Raw genomic sequence first — 19,986 nt, 5'->3', positions numbered from 1 at the left:
GTAGCCTGGAAGACTAGATTAGCGATTAAGAGCATTATTCATGGTGGGGAATTGGAAAGGGGTTGACCCAGGGTTGTGGTGGGATTGCTGAGTTATCTAGGATTCCATCTAGCTAAAATGGAAGCTGTGCTTTGGAGGTGGCACCAACACATTTGGGTATCTTGTCCAGGTGCAAAAAAGTTACATCGATCCAAGGTTGGGTGGTGAGGGGTAGAGGACATGTGTCAGGAGAACACGGCAAGGGAGTTCACGTGCTCTCCAGAGAGAGGTGGGGTGGTGAGGGGTGGTAAGTCTGATACTGAGCCTTAAAGAGCCTTAATGTAAATTCAACAAGACTTGACAAGTTAGATAGAAGGGATGAATCAGATGGATGGCAGCAACAATGATTGCAAAACATAAAGCTTAGCTGGCTAGAAGAGACGATGCTATGGACTGTAATAGGGTTGTGGGAGCCTCATCCAGATCAGGAACAGGGAAGGGAAGGACACCAGGAGCCCTGTGAGACCCATAGGACGGGGGGCGTCTGTGAACCGACCAGATGAACACACAGGCCGTTTAGAGCTCTCGGAGGAGCCTGGTAAATGGGTGTGGGTGTGAGCAGCATAGAGAATACCAAAACAGGTATGGAGGATGGAAATGTTTTTTTTGGGAGAGCAAAGCAAAGGTAGAGGATTACACTTGAGCTTTTAAAGTCCCATTTACACATTTGTAGGGAGCCCGGGAGGCAGTGTAAGAAATCCTGTGGTAAGGCAGTGTGGTGTCTGAAGTGAAAAGAAAAAGTCAGGGATGGGATGGGCAAGCGGAAGAAATGCCAGCCATTCAAGGCTTTTCGTTACTCCTGTGCTAAAGTTCAAACTCATTCATTCTCTCATTGACACAGCAAACATTCATTACCTCTGATGTGCCAGGCTCTGCGCGATAATGACCCTCCCCGTCATTGCCGAGCAGTCTCTCTCCTCATTCATGACTCCTGTTTCTGTATTTGGGGCTTTCCCTCCTCAGGGCCTGCCTCTCCACAGTTCTGTCTGGACAGTCCCCCCACTGTGCGAGCTACACACACCACTTCCTCCGGGATGCCTCTCTGACTCCCCAGACTCCACTAGTCTCCCACGATCTCTTTCTAGGGACCTCTGATACCTCTCCCTATTATTTTTATTCAGATACAATTGACATTCCTTATTAATTCTTAATGACTTGTATACACTAACTTTTGTTTTGGTGTTCGTGAGCTTCACAAGAGATTTTTTGTCTCTTCGCTTACCACTGAATTGTGGTGTCTAGAGCAGCGCTTGCTGCATTACATATATAGTAAAATGAACAGGCACCAAGAAATTGAGTTTGTCAACAGCAAGGGTACAGCTGATCACAGTAAATATAGTTCTAATAGAAGGAAAAGGATGAAGGCCATTTGGCTGAGTTTATAGGTGGAGAGGAAGTGGAGTACGAGCATGGAGCTTATTTGAAAAATTTAGTAAGAAAGTGGGGCCGAGCAAGAAGATGGTAGAAAGCTATTTCTTATCACGTTCTTGATAGGTGTTTTCTTGACTCAGATACTGGATGGCTTGTTCAACTTTTATCTTTCTTTTCTTTACTGATAGGTGACAACATTTTAGCAGTTCTTAAGTATCTAGCTACATCTGATGTGTTGGTTTCTTCCTCTAAGTACCGGCATGGGAACATGGTCTTCTTTGATGTGCTCGGCCTGTTTGTCATTGCCTACCCCTCGCGCGTCGGCTCCATCATTAACTGCATGGTGCTGGCGGCTGCTGTCCTGTACCTGGGCAAAAAGCTGTTGCAGCCCAAACACAACAGTGAGTATTTTCCCCTAGGACCACAGTCCTGGCCCGGGTGTAGAATTTGCCGGAAGTTTTTTTTTTTTTTTTTTGGTCAGTTTGCTTTATCTTTCCAAGACATTGAAAATCCTAAGAAAAATACCATTTGATTTGTAACGTAAGAAACCTCTTCATGAATATCAGATTAATGTGCTCATTATGTGTTTAGTCTTGGCGAAACAGATAGTTTCTACGTGCTAATGCATGTCTCAGAAGTACCGCATAGGAACAACTGAAAACTGGTTTGTACAGATGGACTTTTAGTGAAAAGCCCCATGAAAACATGAGGTCCGCACTGCAGACCACCAGCACACTGTTCTGAAGTGTGAGGGAACTGCCACTAGTTACATGGGCCCCCTTCTGCTTGAAATGCTTTACAGTCTAAGCAGGTATCTGCTGTCAAGAGATAAAATATTCAGCAGCTAATTTAAAGAACCCTTACTCACCAGTTATTCTCTGTGCTGCTGCTTTTCCTAGGATAGCTTCTTTCAGCAAAATTTTAGGTGGAGCTTTGTTTTCCATTCTTGCTGAGAGTTCGATACACAAAGCATCCCGAACGGACAAAGATTAAGACGACCCAGTGATTCTGAAGTAGTCCCGAAAAATTATCTCTGAGTCTTTAACACCCACAAACTCCCCGTCAATGTTACTTGAATATTATTCCTTTCTGCCTTCCCTGTTCTAGTATTTAACAAATCTGATCCCTGGGTCATTTCAGTACTTTTCAGTTACATGGCAGGTTTTCCGATTTATCGTGTGCCCCTCTGGCCCTGCTGCCTGGTTGTGAAATTGTGTGGTACAGACGGCGGTCTCCACATTGTGCTTCTCTTCCTTAGCAGCTAACTACCCGAAGGACTTCTTCTGTGGGCTTGGCATCACCGTGATAGGCTGGTTCACCAGCCTGGTGACCGTCCTCATCATAGCCGTGTTCATCTCTCTGATCGGACAGTCCCTCTCATGGTACAACCACTTCTACGTCTCCGTTTGTCTTTACGGAACTGCTGCTGCAGCCAAAATAATATTCATACACACCCTCGCAAAAAGATTTTATTATGTGGTAAGTGGTAAGCACATTTATCGATTTCTGTTTGCTGCCTTCAAGGATTGAAGACAAACTCCATCATGGGATTCGTTGGGCAGTCAGGGGCCACTTAGCCATGGGATGCATTCTAGAAAAGGCCAGTAGGCGGTCTCATCATCGTGTAACCTCATCCAGCGCACATGGGCAAACCCGGGAGGTGTGGCCGCTGCAGGAACCGCCTGTGCTGTGCGCTCACAGAATGGCTGCGCAGCGTCACCCAGAGGCTGGGCGGTGCATTGTGATGTCCCGAGGCGACAGGACACTTCAGCTCATTGTAATGCGATGGAACTGCCATCGTAATGATGTGTGTCTTCGACTCCCTCGTGTGGCTTTCCCCGGGGGAGGAAAAGCACAGATTACATACATGGCCGGACTTGGCCTTTTGAGCCACCGACAATTGAATGGCATGGCCATAGGAAACTGGCTCCCAGAGCTGTGTTACATTTCCGAAAGGCTTCTTCGTCTGAAGGTTTTCCTGCAGACTTCAAATGTGACCGAGCGGTGAGGGTGTTCGGGGTGATAGCACTGCTGCATCTGCTGCCGCCGTTGTAACCCTGCTCTTGAATCTGCCAGCTGCTTATGTTTGAATAACTGTTCTCCACTGGGCTGTAGGCTCCATGAGGGCAGGGATTGTTTTGTTTATTATCCCCTGGGCTGAGGCAGCGCCTGATACAGCACTGCCGCCTGCAAAGCCCTGATCGGTTTGGCTCAGTGGATAGAGTGTCAGCCTGCAGACTGAAGGGTCCCGGGTTCGATTCTGGTCAAGGGCATGTACCTTGGTTGTGGGCACATCCCCAGTAGGGGGTGTGCATGTTTCTAACTCTCTCCCTCTCCCTTCCTTTCTGTAAAAAATCAACAAAATATATTTTTAAAAAAAGAATAATGCACTTACAGCTGCACTTAAAAGTTTTCTCCTTTGTTTCCTTCACTTTTTTTTTTTTTTTTTTTTTAAGCTGTACATTGCTGACGTAGATTCTGACAGTTCACCTGGTGTGCTGTTGGTGGCACTGCGGCAGCCTGTACAGGCACCCCTCAGTGTCCCTGGGGGATTAGGGGTGTGGGATAAGGATGGGGGAGAGGGGCTGGGATAGAAAAATCCTCAGATGCTCAAGTCCCTTATATAAAATGGTGAAATATTTGACATAAACCAATTAAGCACATTCTCGCTGATACTTTAAATCAGCTCACAGACCACCAGTGGTCCCTCTACTTATAACGCCTAATACAATGTAAATGTTATGTCAACAGTTGCTGTATTGTTTAGGGGAAAATGACAAAGAAAAAAGTCAGCAGCATGTTCAGTACACATCAGCAACAATGTAATATTTAGAGGAATTTTTCAGTCTGTTGTTGGTTGAATCCACTTGGTGCAGTACCCGAAGACACGGAGGGCTGACTGTGCCGCCCTTCACAGGTCATTTCCCTAGTTTGCCTGAAATTCTTTGGAAGTTGTATAAACGGGAAAGCTTCCAGAGGTGAATGTTTTTAGGGGACTCCTTTTTCTATTTTATAACATTTTCAAAGTTTACTTACAGCCCGGTGGAGGAAAAGCACAGGTTATATACAAGTGATGATGTTTTTTTTTTTGTTGTTTTTTTTTAAACCCCATCTTGTTAAATTCCCCTTTCCTGTGCAGCAATTTGCATTTATTGCTTCATAATAGGAGGTAGCTTTGTTTATAAAGGCCAGACCCCACTTACAATGTGTAGCCTCTCTGAGCAGTGGGGATTATGTTACAATAGAGTATCTTTATGAGTGGCCCAGGAATAGACTCTGGAGTCTTTTCCTCTCTTTCAGAACGCCAGTGACCAGTATCTGGGAGAAGTATTCTTTGACATCTCGCTGTTTGTGAACTGCGGTACGCTCACAGCGCTCATTTACGGAGGATTCTGCTCGGCCTTCATCAGTGCGGTCTGGGTGGCGTTTCCGCTGCTCACCAAGTTTTGCGTGCACAAGGACTTCCAGAAGCATGGTATGGTGTGTTTGGTTTGGATACAAATTGGAAAACACCTGAAAACATATAAGATAAGGCTTTGGGGGACTATTTCATCTTTTTGGAAAGGTTTTCTAATTTTTATTATTTTTTTTAATTTTCAGATCACGCAGGTTTTTATCTCATACCTTATACCCTATCCCATTTTCACCTTTATGTACACATGCTAATATATTACTTACGTGTTTTTTGTTTGTTATTTGTACTTTAGCCTCTCGGAGGGAAAGTGTTTTATCTCCCTGGATAACGTGAACCAAAAGGGCAAGAGTCACACCCAGCCCAATTCCCGATAGGGGCCAGGGCACGCCGGCACTATAAAATCCCTTATCTCACCGGGCGTTTCAGAGGTCTGTGGTTTCTCTCTCTTCCCTAGGTGCCCGAGGAAAGTTCATTGCCTTTTACCTCCTGGGGATGTTTGTCCCTTACCTTTACGCGTTATACCTCATCTGGGCGGTGTTTGAGATGTTCACCCCGATCCTCGGGCGGAGTGGCTCCGAAATCCCACCCGACGTTGTGCTGGCTTCCATTATGGCCGGCTGTACCATGATTCTCTCCTCGTATTTTGTAAGAAAGTTTTCTTTTTTATTTCTTTTAATATTAGATATGTGATGAGGTTAGCCATACCATTCTGTAATACAGTGTTGCTTATAATTTGTTGAGAAATTCTTAAGCAAAAGAAATAGTGGATGGCTGTGCACACTGTGGGTTTGGTGTGGGTAAGAAAACGTAGAATGGGTTTTTGTTATTTTTGGCCCTCATCTCATCATACCGCTTTTCAAATAACTTTTCAAACGACCTGAACGTGACTCTGCAGGATGCTCATTACCATTGTGAGGCCTGGGAGGGGTGGCTTCGCGGTGAGTTTTTAGAATGATGCCTAATGGTGCGCTTTGAACTCGCTCGTTGGAGGCGAGTGATAAGACGTAGTTTTATTGGTGCTTGTTAGAGAGCGTGAAGGAAGACGAATGCTGATGAGGCTTTTTCCATGACCAGTTAGCTTACAACCGAGTCTGTCTCCTCGAGTGATGTACCCTTGGGACACCCACCATGCCTTTAGGTAGCAGTGATGACGGTGTCACAGGCTTGTCAGTTTGCTTTGTCAGTGTTCTGCCCTCGAAGACAGTTCCACCCTCGCCTCCCTGTTCCTCTTCCCTGGGACTCTGAGGGAAGAGAGGCCAAGAGCCGGACCCCATTGGCTAGAACAGGCTCCACGCGGAGTTCTGCCTTGTGTGGTGCAGACAGCGTCCAGGCCTCCGAGTGTGGCACTGCTCACTGGAGTTCCTCCTTACGGAGTACCCGTGGGCACACTCTGAAATTTGGAGCTAGGGGACCAAATAGAGAAAGTGGTTGTGGCTTTATTGTGTCCTTCCCTCTGTGGAGAGGGTGGTGAGCGCTCTCCTCGGTGCTTCAGTGAAGGGCATCTGCGTGGAGGGCGTTAGGGTCTAGTGACAGCAGGTCAGCGTACCGCCTGCATGGCCAGCATTATCCATGCCCATCCCTCACTAGCCAGTAAGGAGCTGTAAATGCAGCGCACACACACAGTCCTGTAGATTCCTACGCACTCTGTTGTTTGCAGTCAGCTCTACTAATCCTAAAAAAAATCTGAGCCCGACCCAGCCTTTTACCTTTAATGTAACGATTAAGTCCTTACTGGTATTTGCTGAGATGGATGGAAAAATCCTACAATGTTTCTTATTGCCTTCAGGGTTTATGTGTTTTGGTTTTAATGTTAAGCCTTCAAATCCTCTGTACACATTCCTAGATGGGTTTGCTGTTGTGAAGAATATTGTCTTGTCTTGTAGAAAGGTTCTAATCTAGAGTCAGCTGCGTTATGAACATCGTTGGTGAATGGATAGTCAGTTCTGTTCCGCACGGAAGGGTTCAAGGTGAACTCTGAGAACCTCACTGTGGAAACGGAAAACGACCCCAAAGCATGGAATCTTGGAGATCATAAGAAAGGGGATTAAAGTATATTATCTTATAAATTATATTTTCTTAAGAAAGCTTTGATTTTATGAAAAGTGCCTCTTGGCACTAACCAGTTTGGGTCAGTGGATAGAGCGTTGACCTGTGGACTGAAGAGTCCGGGTTCGATTCTGGTCACGGGCATGTTCTGGAGCTTCGGGCTTGATCCCCAGTAGGGAGCGTGAAGGAGGCGACCGATCAGTGATTCTCTCGTCATGGATGTTTCTCTCTCTCCCTCTCTGAAATAAATAAAAATAGATTTAAAAAAGCGCCTCTTAGAATACATTAAAACCTCATATAATTTTCATTACGTGAAATAGCTCTGCTGCTCTTTGATGCTGTGGATTCTCATTCCCATTATTTTCTTGCGTGTGGAGTGTTAAGGATAGTGGCTTATTAATAGGGTGAGCCATTCTCCTTGGGCAATGGAAAACTGAAACACAAAGCATGCTTCGGAGAGCGCTTCTTTCAGTCCCAAGGGACTTGTTAAGTGTGTTTGCTAGAAAGCAATTGAATTCCTGTCAAGTGGTCGGTGAGCAGGGCTCGGGGGATTGCCCGGTGCTGTGGGCGGCTGTCATGGTCCTGCTGGTGAAATGGGGCGGCAGATTGTGTTTTGCTAACTCACTGCTCCGAGTCCTGGGGAACTTAGTGCTGTGCTCACAGTGTAAGGACATAAGATCCTTTAGCTAAGACCAGTATTGTTTTGCTGGAGAGTACACTGAATGGGATATTGGTACACTATAGATTCTTTAATTTTGTGTAGTAGAGTATATGGTAGGTTATGAATATTTGCTTAATTTTCTGTTTTCATTTCAAAAGTATTTTTATATTTATGTTCTTTTCTATTTATTGACCCTAGAGGGTGGGTAATAAGGAGGAGAGGACAAAAGGGGAAGCTGGGATTAGATCATTGTTTCTCAGAGGGGTTCCCTAAGGCATCTGAGTCATGTGTGTCCCCTATAACTTTTAATTCAGTGATTTTATTACAGTTAATAAGCATATTTAGGGTTTTGGCTGCTGGGTTGAGACTGAGACACTCTCGTGCCCACGTCTGGAGGGACACTATTACTTTGTGTTGTAGTTTTTCCTCACGTTCAGGAGGAAAGTCTTGAAAGTCCATCCAAAGGGATCCAGCACCTTGGCACATTATAAAAGCATTGTGAGTGAAATGTGTTTTATTGAAATGGGCCTAAAAGCGTACCCCCGTGTCTTTAGATAAGGCCTGGTGTCACGAAGTGCTGGTAGTGAAGGCATCTGTGTTAACAGTCACCCGGTGTTAGCAGCACACTGACAGAACAGGAAACAAAAGAAGTCACAGTTTGGTGATGGATCTGCATCCTCTAGTCTCATTGCCAGCCGAGCGGACACACGGACCGTTCTGTCCTTCCCCCGCGGTCTGCCGGAAAGGCACCGCCACGGAAGCCGGGGGCGTTTCTCACTCGTCTAGGTTCTGAGTGTGATGGAATCCTTAGAATCAGTCTTTGTTTACGGGGGGTATGTTAGCACTGAGTGCTGACAAGTTTTCTTCATTATCTGCCGTGTAACGCCTGTCACAAAACAGTCAGTGACAGCCACCTCTCTGCCAGCGGTAATTTTCCCCGTTTTTGCGTTTTAGATTAACTTCATCTACCTTGCCAAAAGCACACAGAAAACCATGCTCACTCTCGCTCTGGTGTGTGCGGTCACATTCCTCCTTGTTTGCAGTGGAACTTTCTTCCCGTACAGCTCCAACCCCGCCAGCCCGAAGCCAAAGAGGGTGTTTCTCCAGGTAAGAGCCGCTCTGCGTGAGCTATTTGGAATTCTGGGGAGGAAGCCTTGTGCGCTTTGGGCTTCACTGGTCAACAGGAAAACCAGCTGACATTCCTGCCGCTGACCTATTGAGCTGTACTCGACTATTCTGTGTACGACAGTGAGGAAAAGACTGACCATCGAGAGGCATTCTTATCAGCTACTACTAGTAGATGCTTCCCAAGAGACAAAATTGGAAATATCTGCTTGTTGTTTTATTACTGGTCACATTGTAAGACTGCACCCACTTTGAAAAATATCACTGGGTAATGAGCTTTTAGAGCTACAGATTGTAAGAATTTCTGCAGGCCAGTAAAAATCTGAACTATCAACTGGCAAAATAAAATTGGTATTTTATTTATTTATTTATTAAATTTATTGATTTTAGAGGAGAGAGGGAGAGAGGAAGGAGAAGGGAGGGAGGAAAGGAGAGAAACATTGATTTGTTGTTCTGCTTATTTACCGTATTTCCCGGCGTATAAGACGACTTTTGAACCGAAAAAAAAGGTCAACCGAAAAATCGGGGGTTGTCTTATACGCCGAGTATATCCTGAAAATCGTCAGGATATGCCGCTAAACAAATTTTCCAACTCGATCCCGCACCAATCACTGCAAGGCTGCTCGGACCGCCTCTCTAACTCAGCCAATCCAAGCAGGCTTTTTATGCATGCAAATTACACATGTTCTGTACCCGAAGCTACACTGTGTTCTAGTAAAAAGCCTGCTCAGATTGGCCAGAGTCAGAGAGGCGGTCTATTAAAAAAAGAACTGGTGTTGCCTCGGAAGTGGGGGTAGTCTTATACAGCGAATATAGGCCTAAAACTATGTTTTAACTGTAAAATTGGGGGGTCGTCTTATACGCCAGAAAATACGGTATGCATTCATTGGTTGATTCTTTTATGTGCCCCGACCAAGGACCGAACTCACAATTTTGGTGAATGGGGACTACGCCCTCACCCAGCGGTCGCCAGCCTTTCAGACCTCACAGACCGCTGGTTGGTGACCGCTGCTCTAACCAACTGAGCGGCCTGGCAGGGGCCTAAAATAGATATTTTTAAATGCTGGTAAAACTGATCTTAGTTAACACTCAAAGCAATATGTGACAATGAAAATACAGTAATTTAGAAAGGGTTCAATAAAGTGAAATTTAGAATTTTCCTATATTTCAAGTTTTTCTGCAGACTTTTAGAACTGGCTCCAGAAAGCAGTCGCTTTATTTACAGTTCTCTGTTAGAGATGGAGGGGAGGCCCCACAGAAAAGCTGGGTCACAGCCTCGGTCATTACTCAGGGACTGGCATAAGTAATAATAACATTTGAACTTAAATATCAGGGAGATTTTGAAAAAGGGCCAACTAGTCCTTGTTTATATACTGGAGGACATAGTGATACATTTTATGTGACATTTTACAGTTTGCAAAAAACCTTTGGTGAAGAACATCTAATTTTTTAAAAAAAAGTTATTGATTTCAGAGAGGAAGGGAGAGAGAGAGAAACATTGGTGATGAGAGAAATCATTGATCGGCTGCCTCCTGCATGGCACCTTCTGGGGATTGAGCCGGCAGCCCCAGGCACTGTGACCTCCTGGTTCATAGGTCGACACTCAACCACTGAGCCACACCAGCTGGGTGAGAACAGCTAATTTTCAGGAGATTTAATGTTTTCTGTGACTTACTAAATGTTTTCAATTTAAAAGCATAATTAACATTCAGTATTAGTTCCAGGTTTCAGAATTAATATGAAATTTAAATATATAAATACAACAGAATGTCTTTCTAATGTTTATAAATAATTAAATCTGCGTGATCTAATTAATTAAATCAGTACTACTGAGCACAAACCAGAGTTTTGTTTTTAAAAATTCCTGTTCTGATTGGAATTGGGCTTCTTTTTCTGTGAAGGGTCAGATAGTATTTTAAGGCCTTCCAGCTGCTGTTTTTTTTTTTTAATTTTTTGTTGTTGTTTGTTTTTTATAGTGAAAGCAGCTACAGATAGTACCTAAGCCCTCTGCAACCCTATTTCTTCTCCTGTATGATATTCTTCAGGCTGCTTTCTGTTATTAATAAAGCTATTCCAGCCCTAACCGATTTGGCTCAGTGGATAGAGTGTCAGCCTGTGGACTCAGGGTTTCAGGTTCGATTCTGGTCAAGGGCATGTTAACACTTGCCCTTGGTTGTGGGCACATCCCCAGGAGGGGGTGTGCAGGAGGCAGCTGATTGATGTTTCTGTCTTATGGATGTTTCTAATTCTCCCTCTGTAAAAAAAAAAAAAAAAAAAAAAAGAAAGAAAAGCTACTTATGCATTGATACTTAAAAAAAAGTCTATTCCAGAAGCAATTTGTTGTCCCTTCCCAGAATTCTGTTAAGCACAAGTCTGTCCCATATTGGTGAGCTGCGAGTCCCATGTTTCTCTGCACATGAATTAGTCTCATGTAACACTGAAAGGGAAATGTGTGTTGTACTATGTAAGTCCTTATCTAAAAGGACTTCTAGTGCCCATGGTTTTCAGAATTTATATGAAATTTAAATATATAAATAAATTTGTAAGAAAAAAATGAAACAAAAGTCAAAATATATTTGTAAGAAATAATAAAATAATAAAACAGCCCATCTTTGAGTTTAAAGGGAAGAACATTAACAGTACTTAAGAAAACCCAACGGGCCCTTATTGATCCACTCTTTCTCCCTCTTCCCAGCCCCTACAGCAGTACTCACCGACATTTTGAAGGTGGGAGTTAATCATTACCTTACTTTTGTTTTACCACATACGTAAAATCCCTAAACAACAACACATAGTTTTGCGTGCTTTTATTTTTATTTTATAAATATGTTTTATTGATTCTTCAGAGAGGAAGAGAGAGGGATAGTCAGAAACATGGATGAAAGAGAATCAACAATCAGCTGCCTCCTGCACACCCCTTACTGGGGATGGATGTGCCCGCAACCAAGGTACATGCCCTTGACCAGAATCGAACGCGGGACCTTTCAGGCCGCAGGCCTCAGTGGCTCTATTCACTGAGCCAAACCGGTTTCGGCAGTTTTGCCTGCTTTTAAATTTCTTACAGGTAAAGCCATTCCATAAACAGTCTTCTGCCCCAGAGCATGTGAGGGAGAATCTTCCGTGTTGATATGTGTCTCTCCCTAGTGCATTGTTTTCCTTGCTGAGCAGACTTCTGTTGTGGGATGACTGCCCAGTTCGCTCGCGTTACTGTTAACAGACATCTGGGTTGTTTCCGGTCTTTGCTAAGGTGGGCGGTGCAGGGGTTTCTCCAAGGTGACTGTTAGGAGAGGGATGTGCATGTTCCCTTTGTCCCAACGGGACCGTGCCAGCTCACACTCCCTCCAGCCGTGTGCGAGCGTGCCTGTGGCTGCCCCACAGCCACCTCTTTTCTGCTATTGTCAGACTTATTCTTTCCGGTTCGTCTGGGGCGGGGATGTGGGTGAAGGAATTGAAACAGTTTTCTCATTGGTTTTGTTCTTCTCAGCACATGACAAGGACGTTTCATGACTTGGATGGAAAAGTAGTTAAACGGGACTCCGGAATATGGATCAATGGGTTCGATTACACGGGGATGTCCCACATCACCCCTCACGTCCCCGAGATCAACGACACCATCCGGGCGCCCTGCGAGGAGAAGGCGCCCCTCTGCGGCTTCCCATGGTACCTCCCCGTGCACTTCCTCATCCGGTGGGTCCCGCTCCGCCGCTTCGGACGGGGCCAGTTTGTCCCTGCACCCACACCTCATCATCCGAACTGGTCAGCACGAAGTCCAGGGCCGTTCCCGTGGCGTTTTCCCATCACCGCAGCAGTGCTGTGTTCAGTGGGATGAAGCACTCAGAAGAGTGCTTTTGCTTTTTTTTTTTTTTTTTTTCCCCCCCCAAATTTAGAAAAGTCCTCTAGAAAGCTCCGTAGTTAGAAAGGGCGGCCTTCTTCACTGAGCTACTAGACAGCGGTTAAGCATCGAGTTCAAAACGTGTGTTTCGCTTCTGGGAAAAATGTTTGCGCTGTTGTTCATTCTCACCTGAGGATGTTTTTTTCTGTTGCTTTTCAGAGAGAGAATGGGAAGGGGGGGGGGGGGAAGGGGGGGGCGGGGAGAGAAACACTGATGTGAGAGACACACATTGATGGGTTGCCTTCTGCACGTGCCCCAACCTGGGGCAGGGAGCAAACCTACAGCCGAGGTATGTGCCCTTGACCAGGAATCCAATTCACAACACTCTAACCCACAGGTGTCAAACACAAGGCCCGCGGGCCAAATCCAGCCCGCCAGGCCTTGCAATGTGGCCCGCACCGCGCTGTCATCACTGCACTCCGCTGTCAGTTTATGACATTGTCAGTTTATGACTGTTCAGTAAACCATTCGGCCCGCGATTTAGGCTGGATTTTAGATTTTGGCCCCTTCTCTGATTGAGTTCGACACCCCTACTCTAACCATTGCTCTTCACGGGCCAGGGCCGTTTCTGAGAAATTTCTAGCGTTTGGCAGTGGAGGATTAGATGAGAAGAAATAGTTTGGGTAGTGGAATCAAGATCACCTTATGAACCTTTATTCTTAACTTTGGGAAGGTTTTATCTGCAGTAACCTGGGCTCCAGAGGAATCGGCATTATTTATTTCTAGAGGCCTGGAGCACCAATTCGTGCACGGGTGGAGTCCGTCCGGCACAACCAGATTGGCGGGGGGCACAGGAAGTTGGCTGGCAACCCCCCCGCCCAGTGAACTCCAGGTCAAGGGGACAATTTGCATGTTAGCCTTTTATTATATAAGAGGATTATATTCATCAGAGTTTATTTTCATGCCCCAAAATCTGTTTCAAATATTCTGAACACAAGCATCCTAAATATTTTGAAATAGTTGAATATGGAATTCCTTTCCAAACAGGAAAAACTGGTATCTACCTGCCTCAGAGGTTGCTCCCGGAGAACCTGTTCATTTCAGACTTCTATCCAAAGAGCAGACCCCCTGGGATTCTGTGAAGCTGACCTTTGAAGCATCAGGTAAGTCATATGGCAGTTTTCTTCTTGTCTATTGTTCTTAAAATCTTTAAGCATGAATGTTTTTTTCCTCAGGTTTATAATAGTGACCAGTAGCTTAGTGTTTCTAAAAGCAATTGCAGCTGATTATGATTTTTTTAAAGAAAATTTAACAGGAAGCACTAACCTTCCTCTATCCTTTAATGCACAATTTGGAGAATTCCAGCAAAGGCAGGTTCCTGGTAGGCAAGCTGTACACCACCCATCCTGTGTTTTGTGATTGCAGATGTCAAGAAATCAGAAAAGTTTTCTGGACTGTTTATATGTATGTATGTGTACCAGTTTCCACACTTTAAATTATCGAAGCTTATATATTAGATGTCACATATATATTAGAGGCCCAATACATGAATTTATGCATGGGTGGGGTCTGGCTAGCCTGGCCAGGGGTAGGGGACATGGGCGGTTGGCCGGCCTGCCTGCTGGTCAAACTCCTGGTTGAGGGGGCAATTTGCACATTAGCCTTTTATTATATAAGATATACACTGAGTGGCCAGATTATTATGCATTCAGAGATCATAATAATCTGGCCACTCAGTGTATATTGGTCTGTGTGTGTGTTTTATACTCTTATCAGATTTAAGTACTAGTGTTATGCATTATAAATGTAAAAGCATAAATGTCACACATCATGACAGCAGTTGGCAGGTTTTCCTTAATTTTCAGTGCTTTGGAAGTTTATGGAGCATTGGAACCACTTGGTTGAAAAGTTGGCCTGAATTCCTCTCTGAAACCACCTGTGTCTTTGTGGAGCAGCTTTATTTATTTTTCTGGGTAATCGGTCTGCTCAGCTTTACGGCTCTGCATTCAGTTTTGGTTGCCTGTCTTTCCCTAGAAAAATCTCCATTTCATCTGCGTTTTCAAAGTTATTAGTGTAGAGTTCTTCAAAGCAGTCACATGTGATTTACAAACTTCTGTTTATTTTTATTCTCTTTTTGCATACTTGTTTTTGCTCCACTCCCCCGTCCTCCCAAATGCCTCTTTCCTAACAAGTTAGCTAGTGGTTGTCTGAATTTAAAATAGTAACAGACTTTTGTTAAAGGTGGATCTGTTTTGTTCTGTTCTCCATTTCATTGATTTCTGATTTTGTCTATAATATTTCCTAACTTGTGCTTTTTATTTTATTCTTTTATATACTTTTCATTTTATTGAAAACAATGTTTATTGCTATATTTACCTGTGTCCAATAGTTTCTGGTATATGTAGTATTTATATTATAAAATATTCCAGAATTTTTGTTTCTATTTCCTTTTACCCATGCATCTTTTAAGTAGGACACCCTTAATTTCCAGGTAGAAGGCTGGTTTGTTTTGTTTTGTTGATAATTTCAAGCTTTGATTTATAATCGATGTTATTTATAATCTCAATTTTATAGAATTTTGCTATTTTAATGATCTAACGTTTTACGCTCACCTGAAATGATATATATCTGTATCATCAGCATGTAAAATTTGATAGATTTCATATGGTCTATTTCACTGATCATTTTGGTTAGGTCTTTTATATTTTGTTCAATTGATGTCTTACAGTAAAATATTATAGTCTTACATGTATTTCTATATATATTTTTGCATCCCCTGTATAGTTTTGCTTCATAAAATAATTGCTATTACTTGGTGTACAGAACTAACAGTTTTTATGTGAACTTGCGGCTTTTAGTATCAAAATGCCTTTACTTTTAATGCTTTTTGTCTTGAATTTTATTTTCTCCTGACATCAAAGAGCTCTTTTTAAAAAAATATTTGTTTTATTTAAAAAAAAATATATTTTATTGATTTTTTACAGAGAGGAAGGGAGAGGGATAGAGAGTTGGATAGAGAGTTAGAAACATTGATGAGAGAGAAACATCGATTAGCTGCTCTTGCACACCCCCTACTGGGGTTGTGCCCGCAACCAGGGTACATGCCCTTGACCAGAATCGAACCCAGGACCCTTCAGTCCCCAGGCTCTATCCACTGAGCCAAACCGGTTTCTGCCAAAGAGCTCTTTTTAACCTTGTGTCCCAATTGCCTATAATACCTTTGTTCATACATTTGTTTTTACCCTTTCTGTAAAAGGAATATATCTCTTTAAGTATATTCCTTGAATATAGTACATGATTGGTCTGGCTTTGTAAGCCAAGCTGAAAACTTTTCTTTTAGTGGCTGAGTTAGAAAGCATCAGTCTTAAATGTGAATAGATCTGTCTTTGTCAGTGGTTTATAGTTACGTGACTTATGTGCAGTACTCCTTTTCCTTTGATGTCTACTTTGTTCTTTAATTAAGAAAAAGATTTCCTGGCATTTAAGAAAGTTTATTTTTGCTTTGATCACCTATTATTTAACCTTGCACTGAGTCGGGGAGTGCGCTTACTAGCTTTGCTACATGCAGCATTTACACAGCAGTTTCCCGCCCAGTATCTGTTTTAGAAAGATAAAATCCTCAGGGCCAGTTCTTTTGCTATGGTTGTGGCAGTTCTCTCTTAGTCTGATGACGCTTATTTTCTAGATTCTGAAGGGCTCTCATGAGTGCTAGCATGTTTCAGCGACAAAGCTAAGACTTGAACCCAGGTCTCTGCCGCACCTCATTACTTACCTTTATTGATCTACACAGATTGGCAAACCTCCATTCGGTTTGCAGTGAGTGTCTTTAAAGTGATAAAAGGCATGGATTTCATAGTCTGGCTTGGTTGGTGGCTTGCTTTTCTTGTCGATGCTGTTTTAAAGATCCTTATAACTGGCCTTTCTTCCTCTTATGTTACAGGACCAAGCCACATGTCACTGTATGTCCGACCCCACCAAGGGTCCACGCTGTCTCAGTGGTCTCTCGGCGATGGCACCCCAGTCACAAGTAAAGGAGGGGACTACTTTGTCTTCTACTCCCATGGACTCCAAGCCTCCGCATGGCAGTTCTGGATAGAAGTGCAGGTGGGAGCTTCCCAGCCCTGCTGGCTTCACTGGTCAGCTTCCCACGTGGGAGCTGGCGTCAGTATTCTGCCTTCACTTTGTAGCTAGAAAACTAACGCCCTCTCTCTGCCAGGTCCCGGAGGAGCAGCCCGAGGGGGCCGTCACGGTGGCCATTGCTGCCCACTATTTTTCTGGGGAAGACAAGCGCTCCTCCCAGCTGGACGCTCTGAAAGAGAAGTTCCCAGACTGGACGTTCCCTTCTGCCTGGGTGTGCACCTATGACCTCTATGCGTTTTAACCTCGTGAATGAGCTCCAAGTCAACGCCCCGGGGGACCCCGCAGGCGACAGGCCTCTCCTTATGCTACACAGACATTCGTAATGTAAGTCAGTGAATTTTAGTAAGTTTGGTGGGGCAGTGACACAAGGCCTTTTTAAAACTTGAAAATGCCAGGTTTCTGGCGCCCAAGCACACGTGGGTACTACCACTGCACTAGTGTCATTTTATGTGACTTACGGACAAAAGCCAACAGACCACTGCGACAGCTGTCCCCCGAGGGTCCCGACAGATGCGGAAAGTACTTCAAGACCATCGTTAACGAGACACATGACATTTCCAATGAGAATCCAAGACCATTGGCTGTGTCATGGATGGTGGGTAAATTGCCAGCCAGTGGAGTAATGGTTCCCCTGGAGGCCTACCGTAGGTCACTGGGAAACTATTACAAAAGGACGGGAAGCAGCGTGGGGCTTTTGAGACGCCAGCCTGAGCGGGGAGAAGTGCTTCTTCAGGCAGCTTCCAGCGTGTGCTGGAGCCCGGGACCCCCGGTGTGGAAGCCGGCATTCAGCTGGTGGCTCCTAGCTACTGAGGGGTGGTCAGTGCAGTCCATGTTGCAATGCCCGTTTTCCTCTGAAACACTGGCCGCCCCCTCCACCTTACCGGTTCTCACGGTCCAGAATGTCAGTTGTTTGTGCAAGTACAGGACTTGCACTTCCTGCCTCAGAGCCGGTTGCCATGGTGGCTGTTCTGGGGGGAGGGAGGTGGGTGGGTAACAGTGACTGAGCATTGTATACATACTTATTCTCTTTGTTTTGTAGAAGGGAATTTTCCAAGGTTAATCCTTAAGGGCGTAATTTTATTGATGCATGGGGTCCTTATTTTTGTCTGTTTTCTAACCAGCTGAACAGACTGCTTTCTCAGTAACTTACTGTCCAGCAGAACTGGCTTCCCTGTAGCTGTTGGGGTTCAGACCCCCCTGCATAATGGCAACCCTAGGACTTCAGAGGTGCTTTTTGTTTTGAAGAAGGTGGCTTGTGAGCATATCACAGCAGTGCCCCTGGCGTCAGCAGTGGAAGGGCTTGGTGAGATCACTAGTAAATTTTGCTAGCTTTCTTTTTTCTGTTAAGATGTAAAAAGTCGGATAAATTCTAACTTTAGTAAGCAACTCCCCCTTCTCCCCCCCGAAAATTTTTTTTAAAAACCACAGTAAAAATTGGCACTTGGACCCATTTGAACAGAGAGTAAGTATGTATCACAGGAGGAAATTCTTATTGTGCGATACACGATATCATTTCTAATCATGCTCCTCATATTGCCTGCCTGATTTGTGGCTCTTTAAAACTCACTGGGCCCACACAAACAGAGCTGCAGTCAGAGCTGAGTGATGACATGCTGGCTGTGACATGCATGGACACTGGAGTCGTTGCTTTTTTTTTTTACTTTGTAGAAACCACGTATTATTAGCCTCAAGTGCCTGACTCCTGCCACATTTATCTGTCAGGCGGGCGGTAATAAACTTGCTTGTACGGAATCACAGTTGTGGAGGAAAAGTTAGAAACTTAATAGCTCAATGAAATACAGTCAGTCCTCCATATTTGTAGGTTCCACAGATGGAAAATATGCAGGGAAAAAAGTTATTGTTGACATGGACTAAGTTGTTAGGCCTACAATAGTTGTGTCAGTAGTAAACATGTAGACTTTTTTCCTTAAAAAAAAAATACAGTATAACAACTACTTACATTGTATTAGATATTACAAGTATAAGTAATGTAGAGATGATTTAAAGTATATGGGAGGATAGACGTAGGCTATATGCAAATACTATGCTATTTTATAAATGGGTGGTTTAACACACCATCCCACCTGGGTTCTAAGGGATGACTGTACAACAAACATATTTTTGTGAGTAATCTGAAATTGTTTTTAGGGGGGGAGGTAAAAGCCCAAATGTGTTACTTGTGATCAGTTTTCTTTGGGAAGGATGTTGTTACTCCTTTTTTTCAGTAACAATCATGGTTTTCTTTTTGCCCTTGAATTGTACCTTCATATGTAAACAATTATGTTTTTAGGCTTTAATATTATAAAGCTTTCATATTGTGCAAGGTTGGTAACAAATCTCTGGGATGCTTAATATGCTGGGATATTGACTTAATGGCAGAAATGGTTAAATCTGATATTCATGGCTCTGTTAATAAGCACACCACTGTTAGATGAAGCTCTCTGAAATTAAAGAATGTTTTCTTTTTTAGTATCTGATCATTTGACTAAGAGAGTCTTTGCAAATTCTAAAATACACGATTTCCTACAGAATTTAAATGTAAGTAGCACAGTATTGCACATTCAAGGAAAGGATAAATAATTAAAATTTACTGTGTTGTCCTAAAAGAATTATTGTAGCATGAGGTATGTTTCCAGCATGCTAGGATTCAAAATATTACCACTGAGGGGGCCATAACCCAGCTTGCTGACTCAGGAAGCTATAGAAAAAAATGATTATGTCTGTCCATTACTTTTCACTGGTTTCACTTGAGAATTGTTGCCTTACAATGTTACTGAAATAAACTTTTAATATACTATTTAGTATATTGAAAAATAGATCTTTATTGTATTATGTATCCTCATATTTGAAAGTCTTATTGTTTTTAAAAGGCCTAGATCAGCGGTCACCAACTTGTGGGCCATGAGGTTGGCCTGTGGTTATAACTGCTGTTTTAATGGAACATGTGAGCAAAGAACTCAACATGGAAATGTTTACTTCAACTGGAATCCTTTTGGCTATGAAATGAATGACCAATTACTTGGTAAATGTTGAGTTTCAGCATATTTAGCAGCTTTAAATCATATGCATTGACAAAGGAAATCACTGAAAGGCTATTTTGTTGGGAGACGGAGTTCATTTTAATCTCCACACACACACACAAAAGGGCACCACTACTCCTCAAAATAGTCCAGTACAAGGTGTAATAGCAGAATGACTTTCCTAATAGTTTACAGAAATCTATGGCCAATAAAGCCAAAATGCACTTAATACCAGCTTAGCCCAGTGGTAGGCAAACTCATTAGTCAGCAGAGCTAAATATCAACAGTACAACAATTAAAATTTCTTTTGAGATCCGAAAACAGACTTCTGTGCATG

The 19,986-nt window shown here is 43.6% G+C and overlaps 1 protein-coding gene and 1 long non-coding RNA gene across 4 annotated transcripts in view; one reads left to right on the top strand and one right to left on the bottom strand.

Annotated features, from left to right (window-relative positions):
* Positions 1-19,426, top strand: part of ERMP1 (endoplasmic reticulum metallopeptidase 1) — a 32,476-nt gene extending 13,050 nt beyond the window's left edge. The window contains exons 7-16 of one of the 3 annotated variants that reach the window (XR_014796391.1): positions 1,599-1,811; positions 2,669-2,889; positions 4,711-4,885; positions 5,280-5,470; positions 8,487-8,639; positions 12,142-12,344; positions 13,537-13,652; positions 16,430-16,593; positions 16,706-17,814; positions 17,857-19,426. Coding sequence is in view for 2 of the 3 variants with exons in the window: in XM_084899587.1 (XP_084755713.1) it covers positions 1,599-1,811; positions 2,669-2,889; positions 4,711-4,885; positions 5,280-5,470; positions 8,487-8,639; positions 12,142-12,344; positions 13,537-13,652; positions 16,430-16,593; positions 16,706-16,870 (1,601 nt within the window). In the remaining variant the exon portion in view is untranslated. Of the gene's footprint in view, positions 1-1,598; positions 1,812-2,668; positions 2,890-4,710; positions 4,886-5,279; positions 5,471-8,486; positions 8,640-12,141; positions 12,345-13,536; positions 13,653-16,429; positions 16,594-16,705 lie in introns of all 3 variants that reach the window. The other 2 variants (XM_084899587.1, XM_084899588.1) reach the window with 2 other exon arrangements.
* LOC311630522 lies at positions 12,535-14,163 on the bottom strand. The gene is made up of 2 exons (XR_014796396.1): positions 13,084-14,163; positions 12,535-12,875 (listed from the first exon to the last, which is right to left on the bottom strand). It is a non-coding gene; the product is annotated as an uncharacterized lncRNA (long non-coding RNA).
* Positions 19,427-19,986: the final 560 nt, after the last annotated feature.

This window comes from Pipistrellus hanaki, assembly GCF_964339955.1.
Source record: "Pipistrellus hanaki genome assembly, chromosome: 11".
In the NCBI taxonomy this organism is placed as follows: Eukaryota; Metazoa; Chordata; class Mammalia; order Chiroptera; family Vespertilionidae; genus Pipistrellus; species Pipistrellus hanaki.
This window is presented reverse-complemented; position numbering and strand designations above follow the sequence as displayed.